This window comes from Eubalaena glacialis, chromosome 13 (assembly GCF_028564815.1).
Source record: "Eubalaena glacialis isolate mEubGla1 chromosome 13, mEubGla1.1.hap2.+ XY, whole genome shotgun sequence".
NCBI classification, from domain to species: domain Eukaryota; kingdom Metazoa; phylum Chordata; class Mammalia; order Artiodactyla; family Balaenidae; genus Eubalaena; species Eubalaena glacialis.
In genome coordinates this window covers 14,890,223-14,906,347 of record NC_083728.1, presented here as the reverse complement: position 1 = coordinate 14,906,347, position 16,125 = coordinate 14,890,223, and the positions used below count along the sequence as shown (strand labels likewise).

The 16,125-nt window shown below is 49.7% G+C and overlaps 1 protein-coding gene across 4 annotated transcripts in view; it reads right to left on the bottom strand.

Moving 5' to 3' along the window:
* Positions 1-424: 424 nt before the first annotated feature.
* ELMO2 (engulfment and cell motility 2) overlaps positions 425-16,125 on the bottom strand; it is a 38,264-nt gene continuing 22,563 nt past the window's right edge. For all 4 annotated transcript variants that reach the window (XM_061209966.1, XM_061209967.1, XM_061209968.1 and 1 more), the window contains 12 exons: positions 13,706-13,756; positions 9,597-9,719; positions 9,146-9,280; positions 8,445-8,549; positions 8,242-8,350; positions 7,764-7,900; positions 6,181-6,344; positions 5,958-6,070; positions 5,662-5,769; positions 4,824-4,906; positions 3,127-3,204; positions 425-1,951 (listed from right to left, as the gene is read on the bottom strand). In XM_061209966.1, coding sequence (XP_061065949.1) covers positions 1,751-1,951; positions 3,127-3,204; positions 4,824-4,906; positions 5,662-5,769; positions 5,958-6,070; positions 6,181-6,344; positions 7,764-7,900; positions 8,242-8,350; positions 8,445-8,549; positions 9,146-9,280; positions 9,597-9,719; positions 13,706-13,756 — 1,407 coding nt within the window. In that variant the 3' untranslated portion in view covers positions 425-1,750. The remainder of the gene's footprint in view (positions 1,952-3,126; positions 3,205-4,823; positions 4,907-5,661; positions 5,770-5,957; positions 6,071-6,180; positions 6,345-7,763; positions 7,901-8,241; positions 8,351-8,444; positions 8,550-9,145; positions 9,281-9,596; positions 9,720-13,705; positions 13,757-16,125) is intronic.

Here is a 16,125-nt window from a genome sequence, read left to right as displayed (position 1 = left end):
CCGGCAACACACAGGGTGAAGAACATGTCTTCTTTGTCAGGCACAAGTACTCAAGCTGTTCCCTGGCTGTGTCCCTGGCAGGGAGGAGAGGGAGGCCATGTCCTCGGGGGTGTACAGTATGCCTTTCCCTGCTATACCAGGCGGGCCTGAGTGGAAAGCACTTTGTCCTGGTGTGACAGTCTGTGAGCATCCTTAACCAGCAGGCAGGTGTGTATGCGTACGTGTGTGTGCAGACATGTGCGTGGTGGGGCAGAGTCGCTGAGGAGGAGGAAGGGGCTCTGGGAAGGCGGCTGAGGGCTCTAGCTGGAGCTCTCCAACGTCTCTCAGACACAGTGAAATGAACGCTTGTCAAGGTGAAAGCTCCCTTGGGCAGGGAGCAAGTACAGAGAAACAGCTGTTAATGGGAACCAGTTTGTACATGAAAGAGTATTTATTGAAAACATGGTTACTGACAGGAAGCTCCTGGCCACTCTCAGGTTACAATCTTGGCTCACAACTGGAAGTGTTACCTTTTTCTTTTTTTTTGGCCTCCCATTTTATTTTCCCTCAAACGTTGCATCCTAGGATAGGTAGATCTTATATAAATATATATACATGTCTGTATAAGTATGGCCTATAGTAAAGAAAATATATAGTACACTCTTCATTGGGCAGTACCCACCATGCTAGGCTACCAATACTGAATGCCACTGTGTCCACGCGTGTCCAAGGAGACGGGCTGTGCGTGTGGTTTACAAGTGCTACAGCACCAGGGAAGACTCACTGGCACAGCTGTGGCCTCCACTGGCCCCAGCCGGCTCCCTGAAATCATGGCCAATGGCAGAAACCACAGCACTGGGGGAGGGAGCAAGGGAGGCTAACCTCCCGATGTCTGGAAGGCCAAAGGAAAGCAAACCAGAGGGGCCGCAATTCAGGTGAGGTGGGAGGTTTCTCCCTGCGGAAGGAAAAGATATAAATGGGGCGGGAGGGGAGTGGAATCTAGTGACCTCACCACAGTCTAGACCCAGGCTTCATCTGGGCTCTTCCTTGAGACTAAGAGGGTGGGACTTGGCCTGCATGTCTCTGACTTGCCAGGATGAGAGACAGAGCTTGTAGGGAGACACGTCCATCTGCCCAGACAACTGCGTGGGCAAGAGGATCCGGTGGCTCCGGAGACCAGAGATGTCAGAGATGAACCTCAGCAGCACGTTGGCCCTGGACGAGGCCAGGTGAGCCCTCACGAAGACGGCAAAAGCAAGGGCAAGGCATCTACTGAGCAAAGGCCAAGGCTTCCACTTAGATCTGAGACACAGGCCCGGGTCACCCGAAGGCAGCCTCTCCAAGGCTCTCAACATGCCCAGCACGTCTGTCCTCTGGGGCAGCCTTTCCTGGGCCAGCTCTTGCCCGCTTGGGGATCCAGGCAACTGGCGAGCAGGCTCAGGAAGAAAAGGTGAGTGGCCGTTGTTAACTCCGGTTCAAGAAGCAGTTTCTTGGCCTGGAAGGCAAGGGCGTCTGCTGTTTATTCCTCACGGCCTGACCCCAGGCTCCCCGGTGATGGGGAGGGCAGAGCACCCTGCCTTCACGACTCAGAGTGGGCAGGGACCAAGAGGAAGCTCTGGGTGGCCCGAGGTGGGTCTGAGGAGTGACTGGCATTGACTGGCCCCCACGGTCACTATAGATTCTGTACAAGCAAAAGACAAGGCACCAGACTGTGAGTGTTCCTCCTGGGCCGCAAGTCCCTTGCTGGGTACCGTCAGCTCCGGCTCTGGGCTCAGCCATAGTGATAGACAAAGTCGTAGCTGCTGGGCTCCTTGGGCACTGGCGGCGGGGCCTCGGGGATCTGGATGTTCTCCAGGTCCAGCAGCCGCAGCTTCATCTCCATGCTCAACAGGGTGTCCAGGTCACTCTTGGTCAGCTCGCTGGACATGTCCTTCCCCAGAAGGGCACTGAGGCCGTCGATCCAGATACAGTACTGTGGGAAGCAAGTTGCAAAATGTCACTGGTGGCCCCTGGTCAGCGGGAGGTCCTGCCAAAGTCGCTTTGCTGACAGGGCTCACACAGCCTCTTTGGGCCCTATTCAGTACAGGCAGGACTTATCTGGGATAAGAGCAAAGGTAAACTGGGAGGTGATCGTTCACTTTCTCAAAAGACCTTTTGATTTTTATAAGGGATTTACATTTAAACTCCCTAAGATAATATGAAGTGTGATTTTTAAAAATGCAATTAATAAATACAGCAAAACAAGAACTAAGAACAGGGACATCAACTAGTTTCTCTTTAGAGAAACCTGAAATTGCCCCCGAAATTTGTAATGGTCGGGGGAAACACATATTAGGTAAAAAGGCAGGAAACAAAAGGAATCTCTGTAGAATCTCAATTTTGTTTCAAAAAAAGTTAAAAAAAAAAAAACCATGTCAATAAATGTTAAAAATAAGTACTAGAAAAACTGAACTTGAGGGTCTCATGACAAGAGGGAATAACAGAGAATTCTCAACCCATCCCTCCCTAACTCCTCCTGTTCCATCTTTTTCCTGCCTTTGCTCACCTGTCTCCCACTTGCTAGTTCTTCATTTCTTCCCAATCAAACTCCACTGGCAGCTCAGGCCCTGCCTAAGGGTCTCCTCTTCCAGAAGCCCCACCTCCAGTTCCCTCCACTGGCTCTCAGAGCTCACCAGACATGTATGCTCTCAACCACAGCTGCTTTTCAATATCTAGCATCTTCTAGTGCTACAGCTGAAACTGCAGTCCCCGTGTAAAGAGGACCAGATCCACCTGGCTTCAAAGCCCAGGTCAGATCCACTACAACATGTGCCCCAGAGCCCTGGAGAGGGAGGATCTGTCAGGCTCACTTGGGTGGGTGGCCATGCAGAAACTGAAAAGAGGAGCATTTTCCTAGTTCCAGGCAAATAAGTTATCCCTAGTTGATCCTCTCTTTCTAATGACAACCTACCACTGCCGCTAAGAGTGACCTGGAGAGCCCAGCTCAGGGGGAAGGACCCCCGGCGTGGCAGATCCTTGGTGTCAGCAGCCTTCGTCACCCTCTGGGGTCCCTGCCTTTAGGGGGATGTTTCTGTTCTGCCCACTCCTCCCCTCCAGCTGCAGGCACAGAGAAGGCTTGGCTGTCCAAGGCAGCGTCACGCTGCTCACCTCATACTTATTAGGTGCAATGAAGTTTAAGGTTTCGTCGGGGTCATACAGGATGGAGAAAGCCAACTCCAGCACCTCCTAAAGGAGAAAGGGTTTCAGTTATTTGGAGCAATGGAATGGCCTGAGCCCTACATACCAAGAGCTTGGTCAAAGTCCTAGTGACTTGGCACCATCACCAAATATGCTGATTCAGATGTGATGTCATCAAGGTCCCAGGGCTCATGCACAAATGTGGCTGGAGATGAGGTCACCAGTAATCAACCCTCACTAACCCACCTAAGTCATGCCTAGGATGTGGTGATACTTTTTAAGATTGGAGAAAAATCATTTCTCAACACTCGGAACCTTTGAATGTCAGAGTCCACGACTGTATATTACCTTATATATATGTCTGGGTAATTAAGCTGAAAGTCTTAACAGTTTAAAAAACCACCACAACAAAAACAAATTGTGGCCAAAAATGGGACGACTTGAGCATCAACAACATAACTGTAATGACTGAAACAAATGTAATAGGCTTAAATCCATGAGTTCACAATACCACTAAAAAACAAAGCAAAACACATGCACAAAATAGGTCACTGTTGGATGATACGAGGGAACTAAGTCCTTGTTTTAAACGTAGGTACATAAAAGAAAAGAATCAAGTGTTTATCCTCCCTTCTTATAAACTGTACCACTGGGAAACCACTGTAGATGATGGCAAGTTTCTCTTTAGAGAAGTAGTTCGACTAATAAAAGGGATGAGAGCCCTAGAATATCACTAGTTTGCAAACCTTAATTTACTAATGAAACGAGGCACTGAGCCTCCAGAGTCTGCTAACATCACAAAAAAGACAGACAACCAGACATTATGTGCCTCTTGATAGAACAGAATACCATCTAGGAGGGAGTCTGGCCAAAATAAAAAGGTCAAGCCTGAACTGGATCAAGTCTCTAGATCTGTCTACCAATTTACAGATCTGGGACAGAGGAATGGGCTCAACTACACCACAGGGAGACCATCAGCAGATTTCAGACTCTGGGAAACTACCAAACAAGCAACCCGGTTTCTTCAACTAATAAACTGCAAAGAGAGGGGAAAAAAAAAGAGCTGCAAAAGATGGAGGGGGAACTTATGAATTAAGAAACTTAAAAGACTAATCACACTGCAGAGACCCTATTTGGATTCTGATTTAGCAAACAAAGTGGGTATGAGTGCGTGCATGTGTGTATCTGTGCATGAGAATACACATAAACACATATATTTTTATATAGAGAAACGACATTTTTAAGACAATTAGTGGAAAATCAAACATCAATGGAATACTTGATACTAAATAACAACTTTTTATTTCCTTTTAGGTGTGCAAATAGTACTGCGATTATGTTAAGAGAGTCCTTATAATTTAGAGATTCATTCTAAATATTTACAGAAGAAACGATGTAATACTTGAGATTTTCTTCAAAGAAATAAGGGAAGAGGGACAAGTGGATGGGTAGACTTTGCCCTGGTTGATGAAGCTGGGTGAGGCGTCTATGGGGGTTCTATCTATCTTGGTGTCTGTTCAAATCGTTCTTAGCAAAACATTCAGGATGAACTTAAAGTGAGACAGCATGGGGGCGAGAGGTCACGCACCTAGAAAGCAACCACCACCGACTACGCTCCACGTATCATTGTGACAGCACCTCAGACTCGGGGCTGCCTCTCCACTCACCTTGTTCTGTTTCAGAGCACTTTTCTCTTTCATGTGGGGACAATCTTTCCCAGTGACAATGGCCTTAATGTCTGCAACAGGAACTGATAAATGAGGGGAATTAGTTTCTGGAAACTTTATGCTGAAAGTTGGTCCTTGCATCAGTGCTGGAAGGGACGGCCCAGCCCCCAGACCCACAGGGCTGTATGAGCTCAGGGAGGGTTCCCTGCTCCGTGGTCGCTTTGCCTGGACTCTGGCCTGCTGCGCTGTGTCAAGTCTAACTGGGGGTGGGTTCAGGGCTTTTGCACTGTCTGCCTAAGGAAGGGGGCCTCAGACACTCACCTCACTTCCACTTCGTGGCGATAAAGATGACAACGGCCACCAGAGCAAAGGCAGCTAATAATTACTCTTACCCCCTGCCAGCCATTGTTCTAAGTGCTTTACATATAGGACTCATTCAATCCTCTGATGAGGGAAACGTGGCTATTATTCCCATTTTACAGAAGAATCCAAGGCAGAGGGGAGAATTAACTTGTAATTAATTAGAATTAACAGCAAAGCCAGGATGTGAATCCAGGCAGTCAGGCTTCAGAGGTTCTGCTCTTAACCACCGCCTTTCAATTTAGTCTTGTATCACCCTTTACAACCTGCAAAACCCATATCTGTGATCTCACTGAATTCTCCAAACAGCCCCTTGAGGTAGGCCAGGTGGAGATGACCTCTGACCAATGGGGAAGTGGGTTCAGAGAAATAACTGGCCCAAGGCCAGATTACCAGTTTGAAGCAGACAGGACCAGAACTCAGGTCTCCTGACAGCAAGTCCAGCTACCATGACACCCCAACAGAGAAATGAACTTACTTTTCTCCTGCAGGGATTCGAATGTCACCTCCCCTTGAGGGTTGTCGTCCAAGTCACCGTAGTGCAGGACCTTGTGGTTCAGGGCCAAGCGGCAGTACCAGAAACGCTCTGGAACACAAGGGAAGCCAGGCAGGTGAGCAAGGACACTTCTGGGAGAGGCCTGGGCACACGAGGGGCAAAAAGACGACTCGTTCCCTGCCTGCTCCCGGCAGGGACTGTCCGGGCAGGTGCCCCCCAAGTGCGGCGGCTCCGGGCAGTAGGGACAGACGGCCCCAGCGCCCAGGCCCTCAACTCACCTTGCCTCCGGCGATTCCCAATCTTTCGGAAGCTGCTCCCCTCACAGAGCCGGTTCAGGCGTTGCTGCTTGATCAGCTCAAGGATCTCGGGCTGGATCTTCTCCCTCAGCTCCCTGCGGTGGACGTGCACCGGAGTAAGGAGAAGGTCACGGGGACAGCAGGCCTTCTGAAGGGAGGCAGAGCTGGCACACCGCCCCCCGCCCTCCCCCATCACGGCACTTACACAATGGGCGGGGACTGGAAGTCATCCTGACTCATCCTCTCGGACTGGCGCAGTCGCAGAATCTCCGAGTAGCTCAGGCTCCGCAGTTTGCTCTTGAACTGATCCAAAGAGTTGGGTTTGGAGGGCAAAGCCCGAGTGATCTGCTCCCGGACTACCTGCATAACCTGAGACAGAAGAAGGCAGCCGCCTCAGCCCTGGTCTGATAAACGGATGCCAGGCTCTGCCCTCCGCGGTCCTGAGCACGGTGGGTACCACAGGCATCCGCTGGGCGAGTAAGAGCACTGATTCTCTACTACTATCTCTTCTTAGTTACGTAGGACAAATGATGGATGGTGACAAATGGATTTTTTTTTTTTGGCTGCACCATGGGGCATACAGGATCTTAGTTCCCTAACCAGGGATCGAACCCGTGTCCCCTACAGTGGAAGCATAGTCTTAACCACTGGACCGCCAGGGACGTCCAGACAAGTGCTTTATTTCTCATACATTCTGGAGTCAGAGAGAAGTAGGTTCAGATCTCAACTCTGTGCCTTAATCTTTTCCTTGAGCAAGTCACTCAACATCCTCAGGGCCCCACCTACTCATCCTTAAAGCTAGAGAAAGGAAGACACATCTTCGATAGAGGTTGCCACAAGCATATGAGACGCTATCTGGATGCACAGTGCCTGGCACACTGTAGTGTGTTCAAAACCTGTGTTAGTTCCCTTAAAACAACAACAGCTAAGTAAAAAGCAGGACACCATCTGCACATCCAGTCAGCTCCCCACCAATGAAGGAAAAATCTACAGCAAAAAAAAAGACCAGAGGGGCTTCTCTGGTGGCACAGTGGATAAGACTCCGTGCTCCCAATGCAGGGGGCCCAGGTTCGATCCCTGGTCTGGGAGCTGGATCCCACATGCATGCTGCAACCAAGAGTTCGCATGCCACAACTAAGGAGCCTGCCTGCCGCAACTAAGGAGCCCTCCTGCTGCAACTAAGACCCGACACAACCAAATAGTAAAAAAAAAAAAGACTAGAGGGAAACATAAAAATGGTCATTGTCGCTGGATAGGGGAATTATAGATAACTTTTTCTTCTTTATATTTCACAAATTCTTTACAATGAGATGAGCAGCTTCAAAAGAGCCAACTCCTAGATAATCAGCTTTTGAGGGCCTAGCGGTGCTGTCAGAGAGTGGACTCAGAAAGCATCCAGAAATGGCTACTAGTAAGTACCCCTGACACGCACTTCACTGCGGATCCACCCCGAAGTCTCCATAACATCTGCAGTTCACGAAATTGCCACAGTGCCTGCACAGGTAAGTGCTCAGTAACCCACAGCTATCACTGTTATGTTTATCCTCCTGCCCCCGAAGGAAGGCGGGAGGGGCCAGTACTGGTCCACTGGGCAAATGAGGGGCCCAGCAGGGAGACACCTGTTCAGGGTTACAGAGGGGACTGATGCTCTCAATGCCTCCGTCTTATGACTCAGAGCTGCAGACCACACTGCCCTCCAGCTCAGGTATTCCCCAGGCTCTGGCCAGCTGTCACAGACTGTCCTGGGATGGTCTCAGCCCACAGGCCTCAGAGCTCTGTGACACCGACCTTGTTGAAGTCCTCGGCTGTTGCCCTCATCTCCTTCCAGGTCTTGTTCAACAGCTGGATGCAGATTCCAAAGAGCTCTTCGAACGCTCGGTCATGGGTGAAGAACATCGGGTGGTAGTCGTTGCGCCCTTCATTTGCTGTGGAAGAAGAGAAACAGGGAAAGGAAGAAGCTGGGAGCCCATGTCCAGAAACCTGGGATCCTCCACACCAAAGTCCAGAGGAACAAAACCAGACTGACGACCAAGACGGGTAGCGGATGGGGGCGTAGCTACTGAACATGCTAAATCACCAGCTCAAACAAGCCACAGCCACGACTCCCATAAACAACTGGAGACGGATTACAGCTCTCTTGGTAATTTTTTAAAAAGTACAATAAGGCTGTCCAGTCCCATGGACACCTAACTCTATACCCTCGAGTCTCACCAGGCTCCTGAGTACAAGGAATGGCTGAAGGAAGGGGGGAGCCACACAGACTTACGCAGTTCCCCAACCTGTAGGATCTCACAGAGCATTTTGGTGAGCTCAATGGCACTGCGGCCAAAGGGGCACTCGTGTTTGTCTTCTCGGCTGCTGTTCTCCAAGACGATCTGTGGGGGGAAGAGGAAAGGGAGGGTGAGGGAGGGAGGGAGGGAGGCAAGCGATGTGGCATCAACACAGAGAAAGCTGGTCCCCAGCCTTTACCCGGATGTAGGTGTCCTGATGGACTTTCGCCAAGTACAGCATGTTGTCCAAGGCCAGCATTCCAGGAGGAGTCTGGGTAAAGTCCATTGCTGGGTTGATATGGTTCTGTAGAAATAAACACACCTGATTTGAGACTCGGTAGACCCTGCGTGCGAGCTCACCTGAGGGGGACCCCAATCACCCCTCCACCATATGCCTCCCACACGTCACACCTGCCTCTGTTGTAGCTCTTGTCACGTGCCCATCTCTACTACGAGGCTGTGAGCTCACGGCCACTGGACTGTGGCTGACTCATCTTACATCTCCCATGCCTAAATACTGCTGGGTGCTGAGTAGATGCCCAGTAAGTATTTAACTGAATTAGCTCCATTCTCAAGCTGTAGCCTATCACAAAATATCCACTCCAGATTTTCAAAGAACCTAGCTGCTTTCATGAGAGATCCCCTCTCCACTCATTTGGCCGACCTCCTGGGCCCTCCTACAGATGGGTTTGTTTCAAGGGGCCAAATGTTGCCATAAACTTGTGAACCTGCCATAGCCAAAGCAAACCAAGTGTCAAGGCCCCTCCAGCTTCTTAGTGTCTTCTGTTCCAGGGCCACCATCATGTTATGAGAGAGGGTTGTCAGGGTTCTGTCTGGGTGGCCCTCTGACTCCCTGTCAGGGGAGAAGGTCTACCAGTGTCCATGCTCTGGGAAACTCACAGTAAATCCCAGCATCTTGTAGTCCTTGGTATACATGGCTTTGCGTTTTTCAGTCCCACTCCCGGGGACGTTGCTAGGGTCAGACTCTGCATCAAATGCAATCCTCCTCAGTTCAAATATAATGTCTCTTTGAGCCTGGGAGGTGAAATAGACAGTCAGCAGGTGAATCAGCTAATCAAGGGAAACAAGGAAAAGAAAGAGTGGGTAGAGCTTTCCCGGGCAGAACTCTGGCCCCGATCGATCTTTTGAGGAGGCATCACCTCTAGCATCGCAGGACAGAGATGGGCTTGGCCCAGTCACCCAGCAGAAAGGGATCATGGTGAGGCACAAAGCTGACACAACTAAGCACAGTTCCTGGCACACAGCAGGTGCTCAATACACAGGGTGGAATGCACCACATCAAACAGCACACGATGCCAGCCAGGAAAGCTCTGTCCCACTTAGAACCTACCTGGTCATTGGGGTCCATCTTGGTCATCATCCTTTCTTCCAGAAGGTTAAAGGTCAGGACTTGCAGGACATACAGCTGATGGGCCATCTCGGTTTTGATTGGGCGGTTCCCTCGGATCACATGCTGGAAAGAGCAAAGGCAGGGAGCAGAGGGTTGAACTGATTTTTACTGAAGAGTCACATCCATGCTGGTGAAAAGACAGTATGCTGGGCAGGGGATAGGGTTTCCTCCCCCACACAGGGACTTCAAGTTCCAGAAGGGGATGCAACATGAATGGGCCTGATTCAGGCAGAGATGATTCACTGCAGGCCACAAGGGCACCATCTTTTTTTGTGCACGCCCCTGGCCACGGAAGTAACATTACGATGCGGGAGATCAGCGGCTGGACCTCATTCCAATCGATCCAGACAACAGAGTGTGCGTGAAGAGTCGCTTGTAGAACTGGACAGTACAATTCTTTTGTTTTCCCTCAGAAAAATAAAATGTTTTGGATGGCCTCACCAGGTAGAGGGGTTCTGAAAAGATCATTTTCTTTCAATCATCTCGAGACACCTACACAAAGAGGGGCATCTAATGCTCCTTGTCCGGCCCCCTTCTCGACTACTGGTGTCCCTCCCCTTCCCTCTGCTCCTTCTGGGTATGTCCCCCTCCCCATGTCCCCACACATCCCTCTCCCCTCCTCTACCTCTATCCTCCCCACCCCCTCAGCTCACCACCTCCTCCCTGACGCCCACCCACCTTAGGTCCTTCTCCACCTCTCATGCTCCATCTCTGTCTTGTTCTACATGCCACATCCCCCCTCTGTCCTCCAGGCCGACCAACGCTGGTTCCCGTCCTGTCTCTCGGTGTCCTGTTCCCTCGCCCGCAGGAGCCTCCTGCTCTTTCCTGCCTGCTCCCTTGCATTCCTCGCTCCCTCTGTCTCACTCACCATCTAGAATCCTGTCGTTCTTGGTCTTTTCTAGCCCAAATGAGACTCTTGCCCAGTTTCCCACATGTACCGCCCTCTGTGCCCTTCGTGTTCTCTTACTCGGTCTAGCTCGTTTCTAGAGCTGTGTTGTCCAGTATGGTAGCCACTAGCCATATGTGGCCACGTGCATCTAAGTCAGTTAAAATTGATTCAAGTTAAAAGTTCAGGTCCTCAGTCGCACTAGCCACATTTTAAGCTCAGGAGGCACAAGTGGCTAGTGGCTACATCCAATGATAGAGTAGAAGTGGAACATGTCAGAAAGTTCTGCTGTACTCTAAAATACTTAGCTTTCTAACTCTAGATCAGCTCTCTCTAGAGCTTGCTCTGGTTCGGGATCAATCTCTTTAGATCTGTGCAGTCCAGTCTGGTAGCCACCAGCCACCTGTGGCTGGTGAACACTTGAAATGTGGCCAGTCCAAATTGAGATGTGCTGTAAATGTAAAATGCACACTGGATATCAGAGCCTTAGTATGAAAACAGAAAATGTAAAATATCTCATTAACAATTTTCCTATTGATTACATGTTGATATCATAGTATTTTAGATATACCGGGTTAAATGAATTATATTATTGAAATTCATTTCCCCTATTCCTTTTTTAGTTAATGCTGCTACTAGAACACTTAAATGAAACAAGTGGCTCGCATCATATTTCCACTGGACGGCGCTGCTCTAGACTTCCTCTCCCCACCGGTGCAACTCCAGAGAGCTCTTCCTTTCTCTGTCTTTCTTTCCCTAGATCTGCAAGGCCCAATACAGTAGCCACAAGCCACACGTGGGCATTTAAATTTAAACTGAAACTTTAAAGAACTACAAATTCAGTTCCCCAGCCACACCAGACACATTTAAAGCGTTCAACAGCCATACGTGGCTTGGGCCGCCCTTTCTGCACACACCTCCACAACTACAGCAAGTTCTACGGGACAGCGGACAGGGCTGCTCCTGCTCGCCCCCTGGCGTGTGCCCTGCCCTCACCTCCTCCCCACGCCCTCTCCAGCTCCCTCTCCTCGGGCGTGACCTCTCTCATCAGCCTCCTCTCCGCCTCCCAAGCTTCCTTCTCAAGGTCTGCTCTGCTCCCCCTCCGCCTCCACCCAGCCTCTTTCAGCCCAGGGTCTTTTCTCCGCTTCGGCCGCTTCTGCCCCTGCACCTCACTCTGAGCCTCTTCCTTTCTCTGCGTCCCTCCCTCTGCCACTCTGATTTCTCCCTACCCTTCTATCCCTATTCCTCTCTCCTCACCTCTCTCCAGAATTCATAAAACCACTCTGAAGAGAGGTTAAAGTTAATGTGATAGTGGTTTTCATTCACTTTAATCCCCGTTTCTCAATCTCAGAGACGTCAGAGCGGGAGGGTACTTCCTCGAGTCATCAATGGCTTAAAGAAGAACAGCGCCAGTCTGATGAAGTCTTATTTGACTGTCAGGTACCTCGAGGCCTCGGCTCCCTGGCTCAACTCTGTTCAATCCCGGGACTTAAGTGAGCATACGTTAACCTTCTCCTAGCAGACCGGTTCAGCCTGAGTCCTGACACCAAACTGTCTTCTATAGTGGATGGAATCTTCGCTTGTTCACCAGGTTTGTCCAGAAATGAGCTGAACTTCTAATCCCGTTCAGGTAAATAATAAGCCTTGAAATGCATTAAAGTTCTCTGAGAAGGGCACCCACTCCCACACATGCAGAGGACGGCGCCCCACACAACCGCTCAGACACGGAGACAAGAATGAGGGAACCTGTGTGGCAGGCAGAGGGCGGAAGCGTCTGGCCAGGCCCTTCCTGCCGGGCTGGCAGCGGGGCTGTGTGACCAGGGAGATGGCCCGCAGGCAGGAGCTCGTTCTGCGAGAAGTCCGGTGGGCTCTGCCTGTTTAGAGCAGCTGATCGCGCCACCTCACAGGTGCCCACGGTTACTTCTTGAATTCTGTCACCTCTGCATCTTGTTTACGGTGAAGGAACTGCCCACGTGAGCAGAGTGCTCACCAAGTGCCGGGCCCCCTGCTAAGCCCTGTGTGTATGTATCAGCTCATTTGGTCCTCACACCCAGATGGGCAAGCGGAAGCCCACAGGAGTTAAGTGAACTGCTCAAGATCAAAGATTGGTTAAAGGCAGAGCGGGGGCTGCCAACTCCAAAGTTCACGTTCAGAATTATGAAGCCTTTCACACTTGACTCTCGATTTCTCATTTTGTTCCCTACACTGTGGTCTCCCAGTTGCACCTGGTTTTGGACAACTGATAAAATGGCCTCCTTTTAACCCAGCGCCTTGACTCTCCTTCCCGGCCCTCACCTCCCACCTCAGCTCTCTCCCCGCCCACATCCCCTCCCCGATGCAGAACAGGGGCTGAGGCCTCCCTCCAGACGCCTCCCCCCCCCCACCCCCAACTCCCGCTCTACCCTCCTCCCTCACACACCCCTCAGGAAACACGGATCTTAGTTAATGCTTAATGGAGTGTGATCTTTCTAAAACGCCAGCCTGGTTATTTCACAATCTTGATTAAAGCCTCTCAATTGCTTTTGGGAAAAAGACCAAGGCCCTACTTGATCTGGTCTTGGCTGCCTCTCCAGCCTGTCACAAATTCTCACCTCACGCTCTACCGGCCCACGCACTCCTCCTAGGTGCCCCCCTTCCCCATGCAGGAACTCTTTTCTGACGGGTCAGCTGGCTTTCCCTCAGCCTTCCCTGAAGACCCGCCTCTAAGGCCTCCTGACACCTCTCCTTCGCAGCAGGACTGCCAGCTCCTCCTCTGCAATCTCCCAGGCCCAGCATCCCTCCCAGTGCCCCGCACAACTCAGGGTTATGACTGGTGTTAGTGGAGTGAATTCCTCTTCTTTGCCTATTTTAACACATTCCCTCTGGATAAAAGTTTGTGGAGCTGTGAGGCAACAAACAGCATAGCTGGCTAAGTACCTCCTTAGAGGCTCTGCAATTCCTGGTGGGACAGCCTCCTAGAGACAGCCCTGCTTACAGTGGACCAGAAACCATAAGCTTTCCAGCTTAGGAAGTGTTTAGTACCTATCGGTAAGGTCCCTCTGAGTGCCCATCCCACTCCATAGTGATTTCAATAATAATAATACAACTATAATAATAGTGGTAGTTGCAGTTAATAGTAACAAAACAATAACAGTAACAAAATATAGCTTGTCTGGGAACTTACATTGAGGATTATGGACCGAAGGTGCTTCTGTGCGAATGCGTTGGCCATATCCTATTGAGAAGAAGAAGCGAACATAAGGCAAGGTGGCAGGCATGCAGCTGTGACAACTATCAAGAGGAAGGTGATGTCACAGCTCTGGGGCTTTTTCTCTTAATTTTTTTCCTTTCAAATGAAAAAAAATTCACAGACCTTCAAATACGTATTTTAATACTCTGAAAAATTCCCGCACATTTTCTTTCGTGAGTACACATGAATGCAAACAGGGTTTCCTTTCCCAGTGGTACAATCAACAGTGTCATCTTCAAAGAGGGACAAAGACTGCTTCAGGACGAGACACTTGTGTTACAAGGATGCCAGGAGATGGACAAGCACAGGGCACAGAGCAGCATGATGGTTCCCAAGCCACATGCACCATCCCAGGCCCGAACCACTGCCAAGGCTGGAAGGGACTCTAATGAAACACTGACTCCAAACCGAGCAAGAGGGCTTGGGCCCCAGCATCCTCCTCCACTGCCCACCCCCCCAGCACCACGCCAGCAGACGGAGCTGGGGTGGGATGCTCTGAAACAGTAGGTGGTCTATGATTCACTCCTGATCAGTTTAGAGAACAATGTGTTGGGTGCTTTGGAGTGATTTTTCACAACAGGGTCACCTTTTTTTATTTATTTGGTTCAGATTTTGACAGTAACACTTTATTTATCTAGCTCACTCAGGAAATAAAGTATCCTACGTTAAGTGAATCTTCCAGGGAATGAAGCTTTAAGGGTCCTCTCAGAACTGTTATTTTGACCATTCTTATGCTAATCTTCTAAGAATATATACACTTCTGTATTTCTGAAGAGACTACAATGATTATAATAATTTAATCACTGCCAAGGACTTGGCTTCATCAGGAAAAAAAAAAAACAAAAACCACATCAGTTATTATTCTGTGTTGTGACACTGTAATACCCTATGGGGCGTCTGAAATGTGGAGCTATTTTCCCCTAAACAAAATGGTCCCAGATTACTATGCTTTTAATTTTTCTGACAGCTTTTCATAATTCTTCTGTCTCTTCCTTCCAATGTCAGCCACCACTTCTTATAATGTTAATTAGTATGACTTCACTTTCTAAATTGCTGCCTTAATTTAATTTCACAGATAATTCTAAATCAATGGGCCTGAGGGAGCTGTCACACCTCTCCTATGGGGCAATATCCGTGAGTGTTGTCATTTTTCTCAGAGCTGGAAGGCCTTTCCCTCTCGCTTCTAGATTTCTAGCCATATTCCAAATGGCTGACGCTGCCAGGAACATTAAGTTTTACTTTGCGTCCCCTGAGCACACACTGACTGGCAGAGGAGGAAGGCGGACTAGAAACTTCTCTGGTGGCTATGGGAGGCCGACTCACGATTAAATCTTGCTGTCGACAACTCACAAAGTGGGTGATTGACAGTGGTCTGCTGCTGGAATATAAAGGCCTTCAACCAAAGGCTTCTCTGCGGTGCCAGGGGAAGCACTCATCCTTTTTCATATCCTCATAGAGCTGACCTCTTTCAGCTCCCTCTAACCAAGAAACGAGTATCCAAATTCCCTTCTGTCAACTGTCTAAAGCTTTTCCAATTCCTAGGATCTAGTAAGCGTCCAAAAGGGCATGGATTTACCTTTACTCCTGGCTACAGCAAGCTGGAATGTGATGCATCTGGCATCACCTAGATGAAAGTCACAGGCTATTTCTGAATCTGATCTTCCTGGCTGAACCACAGACCCATGTGAAGGCAGGTTACAAAGGAGAGACTGGGCCACATTCCCCAGGGCAGGCATCCCCTTAATCCTTTATGTGACTCTGATCTGCGGTACTTCCCTAAGTGTCCTGACAAATGAGATTTACAGCACACAACCTTTTCCTGTGTCTTGCAGCTCCCTGAACAACTAGATCAGATCATGAGAGTCTCACCCAGCTTCAACCTCCCCACCTGGAAAAGAGCGGGGCCCTTTCCATATGGCAGTGCTACTTACAGTGACAGGCAGGTCTAGAGGATTAAGATGCTTGTCCTGCCGGCAGAAAGCAAAAAGCACAGAGAGAAGCAGATGGAAGAATGAGCTTTCAGCTTACATTCAAAACAGGACTAGGGAGGAAGAGATGAACAGAGCGAGCCATCCAAGAAGGACAAGGACAGACAGAACCACAGATGCTCCTGGTCCTCCCACCAGAATCTTCCAAGAACTTGGTACATAATCCCACAGGAATTACAACTTACTGAGCCCACGGTATTGACCGAGAATTACAAAGTCTTTCTTTTGTACATCACTTGGGCTTTGACCAGAGAAATCTAGAACAGTCGTGTTGGAAGGGCTCATAGCGATATTTAATCTGGCCCTTGCATTTTACAGAAAGGGAAATGGAGACCCAGAGGGGTTAGAGCACTTGCCCAGCAGTGG